Here is a 17,797-nt window from a genome sequence, read left to right as displayed (position 1 = left end):
TGTAAAGCAGAAGAGATTTGCCTACAGAAGCCTTTGTACCTCATTCCAGTTCCTACTAGCAATCAAGATTCATGTGAACACTTCGTCAGTGTATTCTGATCTAGTGCAGTGGTTCTCAAACTGGGGTCCCCAGATGTTCTTGTGCTGCAAAAGCCTTCACCACTAGCTGTGCTTGCCAGGATTTCTGGGAGTTGCAGTTCAAGAACATCTGAGGACTCAAGTTTGAGAATCACTGGTCTAGTGTGAGATCATCAGGGATATGACATCAGAACACTTGCAGGGTTCTCACTCCACTTGAACTAAAAACTTAAGGATGCTTCCAGGTGAGACTTTTAGAAGGCAAGTATCCTGTTGCCTCATGTGTGGAAATTTACTGAAAGTCCAGATGACGTTGTCTTGAAATTAGAACCGTCTCATGTTTTCTCACTGCTTTTTACTTCTTAACCAGAAAAAAAATTATGGTCAAAAATACAAAACAGCTGGACACTATCTTTAGTGTGATAGTGCTAAGAGGCCTGTTTCCAGAGGCACTCTAAGCCAATAAGAACAACTGGGCCCCCAAGATCCTCACTGTTCTAGCTTGTGATCACAAGGTATTCACACTCAGCAAAAGAAGATGGAACAGATCATCTTTGCCTTCCTTCTTCTTAAGAACTGTCCACAGTGCAATCCATAACAAGAATTTATATTCCAACAAGTACTTATACAGCTGCCACAGCAAACTGGGAAATAAAATAAAAACATGTAATCTTAATATGTGTGATAGTTCAATCTTGTAGGAATAGATAATGCAAGCCAATCAATTATTCATCTCAGCATAACCAAAGTGATTGATAGATGAATATCATAACACAACCAAATGTTTTGAAACAAAGTCTTCATCACCAGTTCAGCAGATGCAGGGGGCTCTACCTGTATGTACCCCAGTACCCTTTGAAGTTGACCAGAACTGCTCTTTTAAAAGTGCTAGCTGTTAAAGCTGTTCAGATAATAAAAGTCTCTTGGGGTTGCTGTCTGCATGCACTGGAACTCTCTTCCTGAATCCCTCTAAAGGATGACATATGGGCAGGCATCCAGTTGGGGACAGACATAAGGCAGAATTGTTTCAATGAACCTTCAAACTTTGTTAAATTGCTATTTCATTATGTATTGAACAATTATGCAGTTAAACATTATGTGGTAAAGTATATAAATTGGAACTGTTCAGTGGGTTTGTGGTCGTTTTTAATTCCAATTATGTTCTTACTGCTTCAGTGGTGAATTGTTTTGGTATTAGATTGCTATATTTTATACTATGTATAAAAGTTGTTGAATTAAACTGTAACACTGTGCTGAGTGCCTTTGGTCAGAGGAATGACATATAAATGGAAATAATTGTTAAGCATACACTCGATGATCAGTGGCATAAAATACATTTTACACACACACACAATATAATTAATGAAGCTTCCTGTCAGATGCATGCACATTTGCTTTAAAAAAATCTGTACCATTGAAATGGATACTATAGCAATTTCTACATTAAATGATCCTAGTTGTTTATACTAGGACATTGTTCTTTTGTTTTTGTTTGAATCCCAGTTTCTACTGGTAGGTAAGCAGGAGTGGAGGAGAACGGTTGGCCTTGCAGATGCGTTATCCTGCAATTGCCACCAGCCCCACTAAAGCTGGGCAATAGAGGTTGGAGCTGTAGACAGCCTGTCGTCCAAAATTCTAAACAACCAGATGTCTTGCCCTCACCCTTCATATACAGAATCTAATTCATTTTCATGTGCTGTCAATTTCAGACTTCCATAGGTGGCTGCATTGGCTGTCAGTCATGGGCATCTCTCTGTCTTACTGCTGTTCCTATTAGCTGTCTTCACCTGCTCTTCATCTGCCTTTGCTGAACAAACAGGCAGATAGCATGATGAGCAGGAACAGTAGGAATCTTCACACAGCTCTAACATTCAGGACATAATGTGTCCAGGGCCCTAAACAAAGAGACAAGCAAGTAGTCATTGTTCACCCTGGTAAGGAGAGAGCAATGAAGGTGAGTCACATGTAACACAACCAGCACCACATCTGAGTGTGTCACATGGCTGTGACATGGCTGTGCTTGATCAACTGGAGCCACATCCAAAAAATATTAAACTTTTAAAAATGTTTTAAAAGCCTTCACAGATTTCTCCACTATGCTTAGTGCCTGAGTAATTCATAGATCTTTTTGACAGTGTTAGTGGGATAGGTTAAAAATGGGAATCAAGCACCATTGATTTATGTTTGAACTTTAGCCATCCTGGTATCTTAAAATGGTTGAAAGGCGTAAGTAGGGTGCTACCCCTTCCATCTCAACCACAGGCCAGTGGTTGATAGTTTTTTCCCGTCTTTGTTGGCCACTCTTAGTCCTAATAATTTAAGGAATAGCACTGTAGGAAATAGTAGCAAAAATAATGTCTGCATATACACATGGATGCCATCATGACCAACCAGAGTGACCATTTGGCCAGATCGGTGAACTAGAAGTCTAAAAATTAAAATAAAATAAATACATCCTGCCCTTTGTTCCATGAGTAAGAGCAAATGTAATAGATTGGACTGAAAAACAGGCTAGGAAGTTCCGGACTCAAATCACCTTTCATTTATGAATGAGATAAGTGTCTTTCAGCAAAATGCTGCCTTTCAGCCTCAGCCTTCTTTTATTGGTCTGTAATATGGGGATAATAGCAATGGCATGTTGTGGAGGTTTGTTTTAATGATTAATTAGATAATGGATATAAATTACAGTAGTCTCCTTAAAGGCCTAAAGGTAATTTGTTGACTGCTCCTTACATTTCTCGCCTGCTTCTGATGGAGAAAAGCCTTTTAAAGCATAACGTTCTGGATAGATTTGCCATCAGGAGGCACCTGTTTTAGACAGCAACTGGGGCCTAAAATGTTACTAAGGGAGGGAGAGAGATAATTATATACATAATTATATGCTGCATTTCTCCTCACAGAGGACCTAAGGCCACTCACAACAACTAAAATGATAAAACAAACAATATCATATTTCAAACAATTAAACATATATTACATACAAGATTGAAAACCAAGGTTAGGCCAGTTTTGTTAGGAACTTCAAGCAGGATGATCTTTGCAATACTCTTGAGTTCCTTCCATTTACTGGTCTTAAATGAAGACAACTTCAGTTGTTCTACTTGCACATGGATCATTGCATAAGAAGAGTAACAATCAGGGTGCTTCTGCAAGGAATGATCCAGTATGTGCTTACATCAACAGGGGTCCTATTGTCCATGGGCATGCTCTGCAGTCTGACAGATTCAGCAGAACTAAGCATAATTGCATAATTATGCTCCACAGATAGTCAGAAGGATTCTAGTTGTATTCGCAAAGGCTTTCACGGCCGGGATCTAACAGTTGTTGTGGGTTTTTCGGGATCTTTGGCCATATTCTGAAGGTTGTTCTTCCTAACATTTCACCAGTCTTTGTGGGCGGCATCTTCAGAGGACTGGAGTAAGAGCAGAGCACAGACAGAGTTCTGACTCCTGTCCTCTGAAGATGCCAGCCACAGAGATTGGCGAAACGTTAGGAAGAACAACCTTCAGAACATGGCCAAAGAGCCCAAAAAACCCACAACAGCCATTTGATTCTAGTTGTGTTTAGCAGCAGGTTGCAGCTCTATAGAGTACAGGATTGTGATTCAAAGAGATCTACTGTAGATTAGACACAATGGAACACTGGGTCACAACTTACAAGGTGCAAAAGTGAAGGTAAATGTTGGGTCTTTCATTTAGGTCCATGAGAGGTGGAAGAAAAAGTGCAGGATGAAAAGAGATCTAGCTTAGTAACAATACATGTAAAAAGGACCTAAATGTTTTCATTAGGAAAAAGTGGATTGCAAAATCAATAAGGTTCTCCAGTGCTGCATAGCACTTAGGAAAGCAAATCCAATCATGGGTTGCATTTTAGAAAATTACAGCATCCAAAACATAGGAAGTCATAGTTCCACTATATTCTGCACAACTGGAGATATCAATGGGTTAAAAAGCACTTCTAGGCAAGAGCACCAAAGAAGGCAAAGAATTGCCAAAGCAGGTCATGTGAGGAGAAGCAGAAACACCTTGGGATCCTTTTGCCTAGAATAAAGAAGATAAATAGAAGACATAATTAGAGTCTTCAAATATTTGAAAGACTGTCCTGTCAAAGACGGAGAGGACGTAGTCTCTGTTGCTCCAGAAGGCATGAGTGAAAACTGCAAGAAAGAACACTTTCTCCAATGTAAGAAGAAGATTCCTGAGAGCAGAGCTGTTCAGCAGTAGAAAAGAATGACTTGAACGTTGGTGAATTCTTCTTGGTGGAGGTATAGAAGTATAAATCAGATGACGGTCCGTCAGGGATACGGCAGTGAGTATGAGGTTAGGCTAGAGCATCTCAAAGGTCCAAGTTCTTACAATTTTCTTATAATAATATTTGTTCTTGCTTGCCTAAGACGTACTACAGCCCTGGATTTCTTCCTCCCCTCCAGGGCCCAAACAATTTCTATTGAGAACTGCCAAGTCCTTGGGTGCTGGTTAAAGTCTCATAGAACTGCTAGGTTTCTCTGTGTTTCCAGGCAGGGAGAAAATGTTAGAGTGAATCATGTTGGAGGAGGAGAGCGAAGAAGAAAAAAACTGTTTGTTTATGTCTGAGAGGTGTCTTTGAAGCCTGAATGCCTGTCACCACCCATTCCAAGCTGCCCCCAGGATTCACTGGCTCAATGCAAAGATGGTTCTATATGTGCTGCTTTTGTTCCGGTGTGGCATGCCAGAAAACAAGGAGCAGGAAGAAAGGACTTGGGAGTGTGTTGGCATGGGGTGCAGTGGGATAACTGACATCACAGGAGCCAACTCCTTAGTCAGAAGTTTTGGCCCTAAGATCTCAGGAACTCCTGCTAGAGTTGGTCAACTTATATCTATTCCAATACCAAGATATTCTGCCATCTGAAGTGAACAAGATGGTGTGCTTTTCCATTCCATATATAAAAGACAGCTGAGGGACTGGTCATGTGTTAAGGCAAGTGCCTATTTTGAGACATGCAAATCTTTTAGTGCCATGTACCTGAGAATCAGATGTGACAACAAAGCTGTGCTTTCTCTTATTTAACCAAATAGAAACCAAAAGCAAACTACATGTTCCAGATGGGGATGGAGACAAGTTCCTTTTGGAATAAATGAGACATTCCCTTTCTCATACGGGCACACTGCTTCCTGATAGAAGATCAGCATATTTTCTAGTGAGGTCTTGAACCGACAGCTGGATCTTTCTTCAATGTGGTCAATGGGACAATGTCCCTCATTACACATGAATAACAGCAGGCCAGCTTAGGATAGACATAACAAGCAGCGTAATACACAGCTATTTCCACCAGTATTTCTCAGCATCTGCCTCCTGAAGCAACTGCCTTGTTTTGCCCAGTGATTTGGTAATTAAATTGATTATTTCTTGGTGTTCAGTCTTTCAGCCAGTTTTGATCTTATCTTACCTTGAAAATGTTTCAAATTATTTAAAACTGCCACACCTAAACCTTGATGCCATACTCTTAGCGGTGGCCTGGAGTGTATTTGCTTTTATTAAAACTAGTGCACCAGCTACATCCGTTTCTTGAGAGATATTATCTGGCCACTGTATAAGTAACATGGCCCTAGTTATTTCCCAACTGGATTACTGTAATGCGCTCTATGTGGGGCTGCTGATGGAAAGTGTCAGGAAGCTTCAATGGGTCCAAAATGCAGCAGCCAGAGCTGACTAGGGCTGGTTACAGGGATCACATAACTTCCCTGTTACAGCAGCTCCACTGTTTGCTGATCAGTTACCAGGCACAATTTAAAGTGTTGGTTTTATATCCCTAAAAAGCCCTAAATGGCCTTGGTTGAAACTATTTCAGAGACCGTATCTTCCATTATGAGCTGGCTTGGGTGTTAAGATCATCAGGAGAGGCCTTGCTCTCAGTCCCGCCACCTTCATAGGTACATCTGATGGAGACCCAGGAGAGTCTTCTCTGTTGTTGCTCCCAGACTTCAGAATTCCCTCCCACAGGAGGCCAGAGTGGCCCCATCTTTGCTCTCCTTCCTCAAACAGGCAAAGACCTTTCCCTTCATGCAAGCCTTCCCTCAGAAACCAGCTACTGGTGTGTGATTTTTATACAGAATGTTATGCATTACTGCTTTGACTGGCTTTTTAGCATTATTTGTGTTCTCCATTACTTAGGGAGACATTTTTAAAATTTTTGTATACTTATTGATCTTTGCCTTAATATTGCCTGTTAATGATGTAAGATTCCTCCTTATTCATTATTTGTCGTTTTTAAATATCATTTTTAATTATGTTAACCACCATTGTATAATCATTGTTTTCAACTTTAAATATTGTCTTTCATTGTTATAAGCTGCCTTGAGTCCTTTTCAAGGAGAAAGGCAGGGAATAAATAAACAAACAAACAAACAAACAAACATTTCTACTGATTGTACTATGCACCAAGATCTATCAGTATAGGGGAACTTTGAAAGTATAACTTATAAGGAAATAGATAAATAATAGTGGGGTTTACCGTGATCCTGCTTCCCATACTAGCCATCCAGATATTCCTGGGAAATCTACAGGCAAGATATGCAAGAGCCTTCCTCCACTGTTTTCCAACCACTAGCTGGTATTCAGTGCTGTGCTTACTCTGCAACATGCATTCTAATAGACAGATTTCACTTTCTTGGGCTCCATGATCACTGCAGATGGTGACAGCAGCCACGAAATTAAAAGACGCCTCCTTCTTGTGAGGAAAGCGATGGCAAACCTTTACAGCATCTTAAAAAGCAGAGACATCACCTTGCCAACAAAAGTCCACATAGTCAAATGGTTTTTCCTGTAGTGATGTATGGAAGTGAGAGCTGGACCATAAAGAGAGCAGACCGCCAAAGAATTGATGCTTTTGAATTGTGGTGATGGAGGAGGCTCTTGAGAGTCCCCTGGACTGCAAGGAGAACAAATCTATCCATTCTAAATGAAATCAACCCTGAGTGCTCACTGGAAGGACAGATCCTGAAGCTGAGGCTCCAATACTTTGGCCATCTCATGAGAAAAGAAGACTCCCTGGAAAAGACCCTGATGTTAGGAAAGTGTGAAGGCAAGAGGAGAAGGGGACGACAGAGGATGAGATGGTTGGACAGTGTCAGCAAAGCTACCAACATGAATTTGACCCAACTCTGGGAGGCAGTGGAAGACAGGAGGGCCTGGCATGCGCTTGTCCATGGGGTTATGAAGAGTCGGACACAACTAAATGACTAAACAACAACAACCCAGATTGAAAGGAAAAACAGAGTCCATTTGCCCTGGCTCCTACAAAGCTAGGGATGTTGTTCTTCAGCTCCTGAGTATATCCTGCCATAATACTCATGAAAGCACCAGCACCACTCGAAATGTACAGATCCTTGCAGGAAGCAGTGTTCTTAGCATCAAATTTATCTTGAGCTCCATAAGCCATGTGGGCTGGTCTGATAACAGCCATTAGTAGACTCATCTTTTCACATTCTAATCCCCACTGAAAACAATCTCTGTTTGTGTCTCCACAATCCCATGTATGCTGTGAACCCCACAAGTTAATCATGCATTGTGCCAACATTGAACAGCTTGTATCACAGAAGTATTGACCCCTTTAACAGCAAATTCCTATGCATGTGTAATTGGTTTTGTGAATGGAATCGAAAAGTTCTTCTGAACTTAATGGGATCCATTACAAGGCATGGAGCTATTGAGACTGCAGTCTGTACTCTGTTGATATCAGCGAACAAGATTTTGCAAAAAAATAAAAATAAAAATAAAAATGTATGAAATAAACTGATTGGCCTCTTTCACTTACTGGAGATTAAGTGCTTTTTACTTGAAACTACCAAAATATTATTAAAATCATTTCAGTCAGTTTCCATTTGAACTGCTAGCACATGAGTCTCCCATCCATAATTCCATGGGCTCCAGGTTGAGAGAATGAGCAAGAACAGGCTTTATTGTAATGGAGAAACCAACATAACATGAACACTGTCTTAAACTCCCACTGGGAGCTTCCTTGGAGGTAGAGCTCCCTGCAGTAACCCCCTCCCCCATGAATGTCCTTTCAAAAGGGTCCCCTGTTAAAGCCACAGGGTGCCCTTAGAGTCCTGGTCTCTGAAAGAGGGAGGGGAGGAGGAGTTCCAGTCCTGGTTGGAAACTTTTCAAGGATAGCTAGTAGAACTGGGTGGGTGATATTGGGGCCAGCTTCTCTGCTGCTCCTGGAGCCCCCTCTGTCTCTCACACAGGCACTTTTGTCACCAGCACTGCAGCTGGGTCAGAGTGGGCACTACTGCTTCTGTTGGACAATGTGGCACCAAGGCCATGTCAGACGGTTCTCTTGTCCATGGCCACTTCCTTACCCAACATGGTGAGTTTGGGGACTTCAGCCTCGGATCTCTCTTCCCAAGCACTCTCCACCTCAGCTGAGGCACAGAACCAGGGATCCCCAGCCTCAATGGCCTCTCCTCATGTCTCCTCTTCCTTTGAAGTCTTTGTCTCTCCTTCTCCCTCAATTTCCCTGAAGGAAGCCCCTAGGTTCTCCCAGTTTCCTCCTTTATCCCGGCCTCTGCTTCCCCTTCTCCCACACAGGTGGCCCTCATCAGCCAGCTCCTTGCTGCCACCTCTTGTCCCTCCCCCTTGTCTACTTGTACCCCAGGAGCTATGGCCTCAGATGGGCCACCCAGGGCACCAGTAGTGAACCCCCTCTCGCAACACTGTTAAAATGTCCTCACGAATCACAACTTCAAAGTTCCAAACAGCTGTTGGGATGACCTGTCCCTGGAGAACCAACCCGAGGTGCCAATCCTTAAAGGATTCACAGCCAGGAAGGGTTTTTCCCTCACCCCTGTTTGCAGATTTTCTCCTCTCAGTCCTAATTTTCCACTCCTGGAGAATTCCTGTCCCTACTAGAAATCACATACAGTAGCCAGAGCACAAGCCTCATTTGTACTATCAGAGGGGGGAGAATTAATGCACATATTAAATAAATATTAGCAACCATGTCATTTTTAATTTTGTATACAGTAAAAGTATACAAAGGAGACAAAGACTCTTAGAAGATAATGTGTCCTTTGATAGCAAGCCAGTTCAAAGTTTTAATACCCTGAATTATTAGGAAGGAAAAGGAGGAAGGAATCAAGCAACCAAGGAAGCTGGCTGTACGGTCCATGTGCAAAATCCAAAACTAGTAACACTTTTACTAGACCACTAAACTACACTAAAAAGTGAGTTTTCAAGTTCCATAAAGGTGCTACCCAACCTTTAATTTGCTTTCAGTACTGTTACAGTGGTGCCTCGCTAGATGATGATAATCCGTTCCACTGAAATTGCTGTTTAGCGAAATCATTGTCTAGCGAAAAGCATTTCCCCATTGGAATGCATTGAAACCTGTTTAATGCATTCCAATGGGGAAGAATCATCATTGTCTAGCGAAGATCGGCCATAGGAAAGCCGCTTTGCGAACCACCGATCAGCTGTTTAAATCGCTGTCTTGCGAAGCTTAGGTCCCGAAAACACCTGTTTTGCAAGCGCGGAGGAAGCTGTCAAAATCGTCGTCTAGTGAAAATTGGTTTGCGAAGCAGGGACCAAATATTGTCCAGCGGAATTCCCCCCTAGGAATCACTGTTTTGCGAATTGGTTTTAGCGATTGCAAAAAGTCAATGTCTAGCGAAATAACTATCATGCGGGGTAAGTGTCTAGTGAGGCACCACTGTATTTTAAATACTCCTTTAAAAACAAATCCTTTCCAATCAAGTGCCCAATGCAGGATCTTTCACTTCCTCCTCTCTCACTCTTAGGGGTATTAGTCAAGCCTTCTGCAGTTCTCGTTTTGACAATCCATTATCAGCTTGTGTTGCTGGATCTATTCTAGCACATGCACACCCGGCAGAGAAACAGACTGAGATGGAATGAGTAAGCAAACAATATTTTCCATGGGATTAAAAGCCAATATCAGAACTCTGTATTCAGCCATAAAGAACAAAATAAGGCAGTGGCAATTTGCCTGGTAAGAGTAAGGCGACAGAAGATGATTACTGATTGGCCCTTTGCACTGGTCAGTAGTGATTTTTCCTGAAAAATTCATAACAACAAATGGTGATCTGAAAGCAAGGTTGCAATCTTTATGCTGGTAGGGTCACCAGCTGCATCGCTTGTCAGATGGATTTGGACTACAAGGTTCCCAACTGCCAGCATCTACACCAGTGGGAGCATCAGGGGCAGCCCAAACATTGGGCAAGGTGAGGCAGCAGGCTGACATGAAGGGGCAGCAAGTTGTCAGTTACATAATGTATTATGACTTGATTCTTGTACTCCATTGAAATAGGGAAGTGCTTGTGGGGTTTTATGCTCCAGCCATCAGATTTATTTGGCTCGTCCAGAATGCTATGAAACCTGACTTCACGAGTGAGGGACATAACCAGCTTTTCTGCCTCAAACAGCAAAATAGCTGAAGTTGGAACCCAAAGCATGGCTTCCTTTCTTAAACTCTTAGTGAAAAAAGAACATTTCAGCTTCTCTACATTTAGGGTGTGCTCAGGAATTCTGCTTGGTTTCATGGAAATCTTCATGGGGGGAAAAGAAGTACTGTACTTTAAAAACTGAGGTGTAATGGGGAAAATGTCAGTGTGAATTCAGTGGCACTTTATTGTCAAAACAAATGGTACAAAAAAGGTCTACAGTAATTAAAGAAAAATGCAGATCTCTGGACAGATTATTACCTTTGATAGGAAAAACAAATCAAAAATAATGGTCCTCATCTTAGTACCACGCAGAGTTTGGAAAAGTTACTTTTAGAATTAAACTCCCAGAACTCCACAGCCAGTCATGGCTGACTATATGTTTCTATGTCAGGGTGGCAAAATTTAATGTTTCCATGCTGTAGTACCACCTTGATAGTGGTAGTCATTCTTTCTTCTCTCTTAATCCCAAATGGAAACAATACCTGCAAATTGCAACTAGTGAGTGCCTAGAAGTCTCATTGGTTTCAAAAGGACTCGAGCAAATCCAATTTCAACCAACTTTGAAGTCTGAAAATATTGGGAAGAGATCCACAGAAATAAAGAGGAGTTCCATTAATTTATTTGTTTTATCTGAGGTAGACACTTGGTCCCAAATTGATTTATACATTTGGAGAGGGCACAGTCTATTTTTAACCCTAGGTCAACTACCTCCTACCCACCCCCTCCCCCTATTAAAAGCATTCTATTAAAAACATAACACATCCCCCCCTCCCAATGGACTCAAAATATTTCTAAGTGAAGAGCATCCCTCCACGAGTCATTGAACATTACATTGCTTATTTTTTAAAAAAGCAATAACGTTGGAATACAAAAATAGAGCCTCTTTTATGTTTTTTAAAAAACACAGAACAAACAATTATAAACAACTAGGTCAAGTTTTCTTTTCCTTCCCCTCCTCTTCTTCCATTCCCCTTTTAATTATCACAGGTAAGTCTCTAGTCATTGTCCATCATTTAAGTCTCTACACACCGTCCTCCAAGGAAGGGAAAGGAGGGCAGGAGTGGCACTAGTAGGGAGTGGGCAGGCAGGTCAAGGGGTTGGTTTAGGGCTAGAGTTCCGAGTCCTTTTACTCCTCCGGTTGAAAGGGTAATTGAGAAATTCAAAGCGTCTGTGAGGCTCTGTCGTTTGGTGGCCCTTGGGCAGCCTCTTCATGAAGTGCACCTCGCGTTGATGCTGACGGGTCTTGGACCCCTTGCGGGGGCGCCCCTTTCGAGTGAAGGCCATGTACCATCCTTCATACTTGGCATTCTGCAATGCTGTGTAGTTGTTCTCTAACACAATTTCTGTAAAGACACAGTCCTTGCCTTTGCCATTGCTCTGCAGATTGGAACAAGAGGAGAGAAGAAAATGTGTTTTAAAATGGGATATGTAGACAATTTGTAAGATCAAACTTAACACAGATATTTAAGATATGCCAACATAATTACATGTTGGCACATCTTAAATATGCCTATCTCTTTTTCCATGGGTTGCAATCCATTAACAGTCAAGAAATCAAATTCAAAGTTTGTAGGAATATGACTTAACACTAGGGAACATATTTACTAGCAGCGTAACATAACAGTCCAATATAAGATGAGATATGTAAGTCCCATTTGGCTTTCTGAACATTCTGTTCAACAAAAAAATCTTTCCAGAAATCTCTGATTCCATCGAAGCTGAGAAAGACATCTCATCTGGTACCTGTTCCTCCACACACTGCATAGCCCACATCTGTCTAGTTTCTCTGGCTGTTTATCAGCTGATAATGTTGTGTCAGGCTGGAGTAGGTTTTACTGTCCTAATGAGTAGATCTGAAGTGATAGAGAAGATAGCACCTCCTGAAGGTGCAAAATATCCTTAGCATTTATGAGAAAACCTGCCAGACGTGGGATATTGCTAATAAGTGTCACTTTGTTTGAATGCAGCCCAGCTCATTAGAGATTCAAATAGGAGTCCATCTTCAACTCCATCCTGCCACTTTGCACCAGCTAGCAAAGTCACAGGGAATCCAAGAGGAAATGTGAACTCCTAAGTTCCCACTTTCTACCACAATAAAGAGTGTAAGACAAACTACTAAGTGGATGTGGCAACAAATACTGTAGCAAAGAATATTGTTGGTTTAAATGAAAATGTCCCCTTGGAAGCATGGCATGGATCCATTCAGGAAGCAACAGAGAAGCCTAGGATCAGCCACTGTTATGGTATAATGAAGATATTTTACATTCCTAAGTGGATACCTGAAGTACAAGGCCATCCATTCTCATCAGTAGCTGAGGAATGAAAACAAAACCAGCTTATATTTAAACAGACATCAACACAGAATCAGCCCATTCCACTGTCCCCTACTGGTTCTGATTCTGAACAAACCAAAGATTTACCACTCAATGTAAAATCAAAAGAAATGAGAAGGCAACTGGATGAAAAAGATTGCTCGGTTTATGGAAGGCAATATAACTAATTATTCACTGGTAACCCGGTAATTCTAGAGAAAACAGCAGCAATTTGCTGCTCAGTATGAATACAATTCATCTGATTTTAGAAACTAAGGGTGGCCAGGCCTGGTTAGGACTTGGATAGGAAACTACCAGGGATCTACAGGTGGGACCAGGACAGAATCCTGCCTGAAACATGAAAAGACATTGCCACTGAATATTCAAATGACAGATAGGCCAATGGTCTGACTCATATAAAACTTCCTGTGTTATTATGTAAAACAAGATGAATGTTTCCACATATACAGAGAATCTTAGACTGAGTCAGGCTATTCATCCATATAACTCAGTATTATCTCTAGCAACCTTCCCAAGCTAGCACTCTCTGGATGCATGGAATGCAATGGCTGCTGGTCATGTTGACTGGGAATAATGGGATCTAATGCTCAACATACAGTGGACCCTTGACTTACAGACGGCTTGACTTACAGACTTTTTGATTTACAGACTTCTCTGGCCGCAAAATTTAGGTTTGACTTGCAGACTGAGATTTGACTTACAGACCAGAAAAAAAACAAAATGGAACAAAAACGGCCTGTTACAGGATTAATCGGTTTTCAATGCACTGTAGGTCAATGGAGACTTGACTTACAGACTTTTTGACTTGAGAACTGCCTTCCAATACGTATTAAGTTCTCAAGTCAAGACCCCACTGTATTGAGGAGGTGCCAGGTTGCCTGCAAAATATCTCCCATTGAACTATGCCCTTTCCCCTCCTTTGTGAGTTGGCTTTCTCCAAGGGAGGTAAGTGAATATTTTGTGCAGTTGTGCTACAGATTTAAAAGTCTACAAACCTGGTGCAAGTTTCAACTCACAGAATGAAATGAACGCTACGCGTGCATCTGTCTAGGCTATTGGGGGCGGGTGGGTAACAGCACGCCTTTTTTTGGTGTTAGGAGGAAGACTGTAGGGGTTGATAAAGAAATGTGGAAAGTGCAGTCAAAACATGACACAAAGGTCTGTCTCGTTTCCGACACAAGTGAGTGCTATCCAAGACTTTAAAGTATCTTAACACAGAAAATAGGGTTAATGCAGTAAAAGACTGCCCTCGTCTCAGAGGCAGAAATGCAGTGCACGAAATGCACACAGGCTCAGCGTAATTCTTCCTCTTCTAAAACTAAAAGGTTGTTCAGATACACTAAAGACACATCGTACTAGGAGAACAGAAGGCAGGGCACTAACCAAGAGAACTATACGTTTACCAGGACAGATTTTGCAGGAGAAACAATGACCTCACACGCCGGGGGTTAAAGGGTCACGAGAGGCACCCAGCGTTATAGCCCCACAATGGAAATTATGCTTCTGCTTTGCTGACAAACATGGGCAGCACTTGGGAGTCTCTTCTGGAGTGGAGAAGGAACACACTCCTCCTTATGAAAAACAGCTGCTACTCAGCCCCTGGATGTTAGCAAAGCACAGGAAGGAGAGAGACCTGCATATGGCATAGAAAGTAAGCAAATGTGCATAGATCTGCTCATTTAGTTCAGCTCCTCTTAGGGTGAGGAGTGGGGGGCATCCTTGATCAAGAACTCCTACTTTAAGGAGACTTTGGAAGCTGGAGAATGATTGGAGGGAACAGTGCTGGCGAACAGGATTCAAACCTTTTTGACCTACCTTGTCAGATTTCAAAACTGCCTATTGCCCTGATATACTAGAACTGGGAAGCTGGTATAGGGGAAAGAGTTACACCTCTCCTGAGTGCCAATTTATTTATCTATATAAGTGATGTTTCATTAGATCTCTATCCAGAATTTTGTTCCACCAGCACAAGGCAGTGTACATGGCTCTTGCCTCCCCATTTTATCCTTTCAACAGCCCTCCGAGGTTGCTCAAGCTGAAGGTATATGAATAGCCCAAGGTCACCCAGTAAGCTTCATGACTGAGGAGGGATTTGAACCCAGTCCTCCTGAGTCCTAGTAGTCCAGCTCCCTAACTATTAAACCACACTGGCCACACATTTGCCACTGTGGGGCCATTGGGGTGAAAGAGGTGACTGTCCTGAGCAGCAGACGTAGCTCATCATGATAGGGAAAAAGTAATTTTAAGAGGTTAGTAATTTAACTTACTGTTTTGGTATTTTTACTCCCAAAAAGATGCATCTGCAGGATTTTCTGCAGGAGTCAATTCAATTCTGCATTCTAAGATAAGAGGGACAAAATACTAGAGGTTCTGCCCTGAATCCTATTCTTGCCCCCATCTATTCTGGCTGCTTTTACAGGTTAGAAATACAACAGGAGATCCTGAGCGCTGATCAGCTGTTTCATGTCTAGCTTGAGTTGTTGTCCTAAGGTGGATCAAGGACCACAACTTAGAAATTTTACTTCTTTGGGTCACAGTATCAGAGTCCGTCTAGCTAGAACTTGCTAGGGAATTCTGCATGTTGTGGTCTCCCCCCCAAAAAGGGGGGAGGGTAATATATCTAAGCTCTACCAAGGACCTATATGAGACATGGACCATTGTCTCCTCCTGAACAATGGAATCCCAACATGGCTCTCCTGTTCTCATCATCCCCATCCCAGGTTCTGACATTTCACCAAAAACCGCCTAGAACATTTCAATTTCTTTTTTGTAGATATTATTACTCAGTACTCACCACTCTGCTATTCTGATGGTGTCCACCCTAAGATACTTCATATTACTGTATTAGAAGCAGGTGTAAGGACCATGTGACCCTCCAGATATTGCTGGACCTGCATTATCCATCTGCCAACTAACCATTACAGGTAGCTGCTGGGGAGGTTTGCAGTTCTGGAGAGCCAACATTCCCCATCCCTCTACTAAGGCTAAACTAAAGCCCATTATTATACTCTGTAAAGTCAAGCATGCCTTGTTTCTCTTGGCGGCAAAGAAACTTGCAGGATTTTGCAGTGTCCATTGGCAAGAAACCACTGATCTATGACTTGTCAAAGACAGTTTATACAAAATGTGTAAAATCAAATTCCAAAACTGTATTCTGTTTGCCTGGAAGTAGAAAACAGTGCGCTTTGAATGTTCTTTAGCTGACAGAAAATTCCCCAAGCAGTATGTCAGGGAGAGGGCTAATAGTGAAACTGTAAAAATGGACTAAATCTAGCACTAGCGATGCATAGAACCCCTGAAATGAATGATTTTTTTTATCACAATTAAGTCCTATTTCTTTCAATTCCCATACTGTAGGTACAACAAACATTGGATTCAGCTCTGTGTTTACTCTGATACATGTGTCATTATGTTTAGAAAAACTTAAGATTCCCTAGAAAGGCTGCTTAGGATCTCAGCCTTAGGTGCTGGACATTTTTTTTAATGTAATGGGAAGGAAAATAATCCCCTTAATGCCATGTCTGGGATCATTCTGATAGTCCTAGTGCTGCTAAGAACGGCATATAATAACCCATAGAGGAATATATTTTAACCAATAACATGTTCAGGGATTAGTAGGGTAGTATTAAGACAATACCTTGAGACAATATCCCACCCCACCCCACCCCAATTTAAAACAGCCTTTTAAAATAGTTTAAATGCTGGTTGGAACCTTCCAAAAGGTTGGAAGGCTCCAAACAACTGAACATTGAAGGCTGAACTATGTGACAGACAAAGCAAATGTTTGTGGACAGCTGTATTTATGCAAGGTGGAAGTGGTAAGGAGATTTTCCACATGAGTTTCCTATGTTTCTCACTCACTCACAACATCCCCCTCAGTATATAGCATCAGTGTACAATTAACAACATGCAAACCTGCATGGCAGTAAGTGGGAGAGTTTATTATGTGTGTGTTCTGGTATCCTTAATGTCACAGTACTAAGCATTTGCGGCAGCCTCACAACCAACATTGTTTTTGAATATTTTAGTGGCCTAATAATAGTATTACCCATCCTTGCTTTTGGATAATATATACTGTGTGACCTCAATAGGTGGAATGAGAGTGTGTGGTGGTCATTGCCCAGAATTTCTATTAGGGATCATATATTTTCCCCACATAGGAGACAAGAAGAGGGCCTCTGCCCCCAAAATCTTATGCCATATAAAACTTATTAATTTTCAAGATGCCACAAGACTCTTAGTTTTAAAGATGACAGATTTCAAAATTCTCTCTTTCTTCCTTTTGCTACAGGCCATCCTGGCTGGTGGATTCAGGGAGCAGTGGTCCAAAAAGAGGATTTTTCCAAGCAGATAGTGCTAAGAACATTCCACAGATTTATACCCACTATGATAAAAGGCTACTACTGCATAGGAAATGGGAGAAAGGAGTTAGCTGATTGAATGATTCATTGATTGATCAATTGTATTTATGTTTTCACTCCTTCAGTTTTGGAATTATTTATTTCTTTGTCTATATTCTTTAGTATCTTATGTTCCTTTGAGAAGCATGCAAAATATTCTGTGCATGTTTAACTTAGAAACAAACCTGATATGGTTCAATGGCTGCAGTCTTTGATACGCTGCCAGAGTAGAGGCAGGAAGACACAGAGCACCTGAGATCCTAGTTCAGCCAATATAGCAGGGTTGGCCCAAGGTGCTTTGCTGCTGGAGGCGTATCAACAAATGGTGCTTCCGCTCATTTGTTAAGGTGCACAGCATCCAAGGCTAGCCAAGCTGTTTTCCAACACGAGACAGAAAACCCATATGCACCTCTCCCCAACTCTAGGAGCTGTTTGGAAAATTTACCTTTGTGACTACAGTTACCAGCATTCCTGAGCCAGAATGGTGGATTGTGGGGAATATATTTCAAGCAACAGAAGCCTCCAAAATCTGCCCTAAATGTGCTGC

At 41.7% G+C, this 17,797-nt stretch overlaps 1 protein-coding gene across 3 annotated transcripts in view; it reads right to left on the bottom strand.

Moving 5' to 3' along the window:
* Positions 1 to 7,260: 7,260 nt before the first annotated feature.
* The window catches only part of FGF8 (fibroblast growth factor 8), a 30,768-nt gene continuing 20,231 nt past the window's right edge, over positions 7,261 to 17,797 (bottom strand). For all 3 annotated transcript variants that reach the window (XM_020790842.3, XM_020790843.3, XM_020790841.3), the window contains one exon: positions 7,261 to 11,894. In XM_020790842.3, coding sequence (XP_020646501.1) covers positions 11,607 to 11,894 — 288 coding nt within the window. In that variant the 3' untranslated portion in view covers positions 7,261 to 11,606. The remainder of the gene's footprint in view (positions 11,895 to 17,797) is intronic.

The sequence above is a fragment of the Pogona vitticeps genome, chromosome 3 (genome assembly GCF_051106095.1).
Source record: "Pogona vitticeps strain Pit_001003342236 chromosome 3, PviZW2.1, whole genome shotgun sequence".
NCBI lineage: Eukaryota > Metazoa > Chordata > Lepidosauria > Squamata > Agamidae > Pogona > Pogona vitticeps.
Note: the sequence above shows the minus strand (reverse complement) of the source record. Positions and strands in the feature narration are given on the sequence as shown.